The 874-nt window shown below is 68.3% G+C and overlaps 1 protein-coding gene across 1 annotated transcript in view; it reads right to left on the bottom strand.

Moving 5' to 3' along the window:
* The window catches only part of FCHSD1 (FCH and double SH3 domains 1), a 13,864-nt gene that overhangs the window by 6,838 nt on the left and 6,152 nt on the right, over positions 1–874 (bottom strand). The window contains exons 11-12 of the mRNA XM_010001407.1: positions 239–444; positions 39–138 (exon numbers count right to left, since the gene is read on the bottom strand). Coding sequence (XP_009999709.1) covers positions 39–138; positions 239–444 — 306 coding nt within the window. The remainder of the gene's footprint in view (positions 1–38; positions 139–238; positions 445–874) is intronic.

The following is an 874-nucleotide window of genomic DNA, read 5'->3' as shown; positions in this document are numbered from 1 at the left end:
CCCCCTCCAAACCCAACCCTTTTTTTCCCACCACTCACCTCCACGTGGCATTTCAGGAGAGGAACTGGGGGCCACGCTGGCCCCCCCAGGTGCGAGGCCGGGAGGGGAGAAGGGCGGTGGGGAAGGTGAGGGCAGCTCCTGGGAAGACACAACTGTGAGGAGGGAGCAGCAGGAAAGAGGGATCTCCTCCTCCCCCACAGCGAGGGGACACAGCCACCCTCCTGTCACTGTCACTGACCTGCCCGGCCTCCCCACGAGCCCCGGTGAGCTCCTCCACCACCAGGGAGGGGAAGACACCAACGCGGCCGTCGAAGTCGCCCGTCCAGAAACCATCGTCCACCTCCCCGGGGGCGCGGGGCAGGACCCTGATGATGGCCCCCTCGGGGAAACTCAGCTCCTCGGGGCTCTGCCCCTCGTAGTCGTACAGGGCTCGCACCAGCCAGGCTGTGCAGAGGACAGGGAGGGGGCTCAGCACCCTCTGGGGACCTGTCCCCTCGCCCTAGGGTGGGAGGTGATGCCCCTGTCCCCTCTCCCTCGGGTGGGAGGTGATGCCCCTGCCCCTCTCCCTAGGGTTGGGGGTGATGCCCCCGTCCCCTCGCCCTAGGGTGGGGGGTGATGCCCCTGTCCCCTCGCCCTAGGGTGGGAGGTGATGCCCCTGTCCCCTCTCCCTAGGGTGGGAGGTGATGCCCCTGTCCCCTCTCCCTAGGGTGGGAGGTGATGCCCCTGTCCCCTCTCCCTAGGGTGGGAGGTGATGCCCCTGTCCCCTCTCCCTAGGGTGGGAGGTGATGCCCCTGTCCCCTCTCCCTAGGGTGGGAGGTGATGCCCCTGTCCCCTCTCCCTAGGGTGGGAGGTGATGCCCCTGTCCCCTCTCCCT

This window comes from Chaetura pelagica, unplaced genomic scaffold, assembly GCF_000747805.2.
Source record: "Chaetura pelagica isolate M959 unplaced genomic scaffold, ChaPel_1.0 scaffold217, whole genome shotgun sequence".
Classification (NCBI taxonomy): domain Eukaryota; kingdom Metazoa; phylum Chordata; class Aves; order Apodiformes; family Apodidae; genus Chaetura; species Chaetura pelagica.
This window is presented reverse-complemented; position numbering and strand designations above follow the sequence as displayed.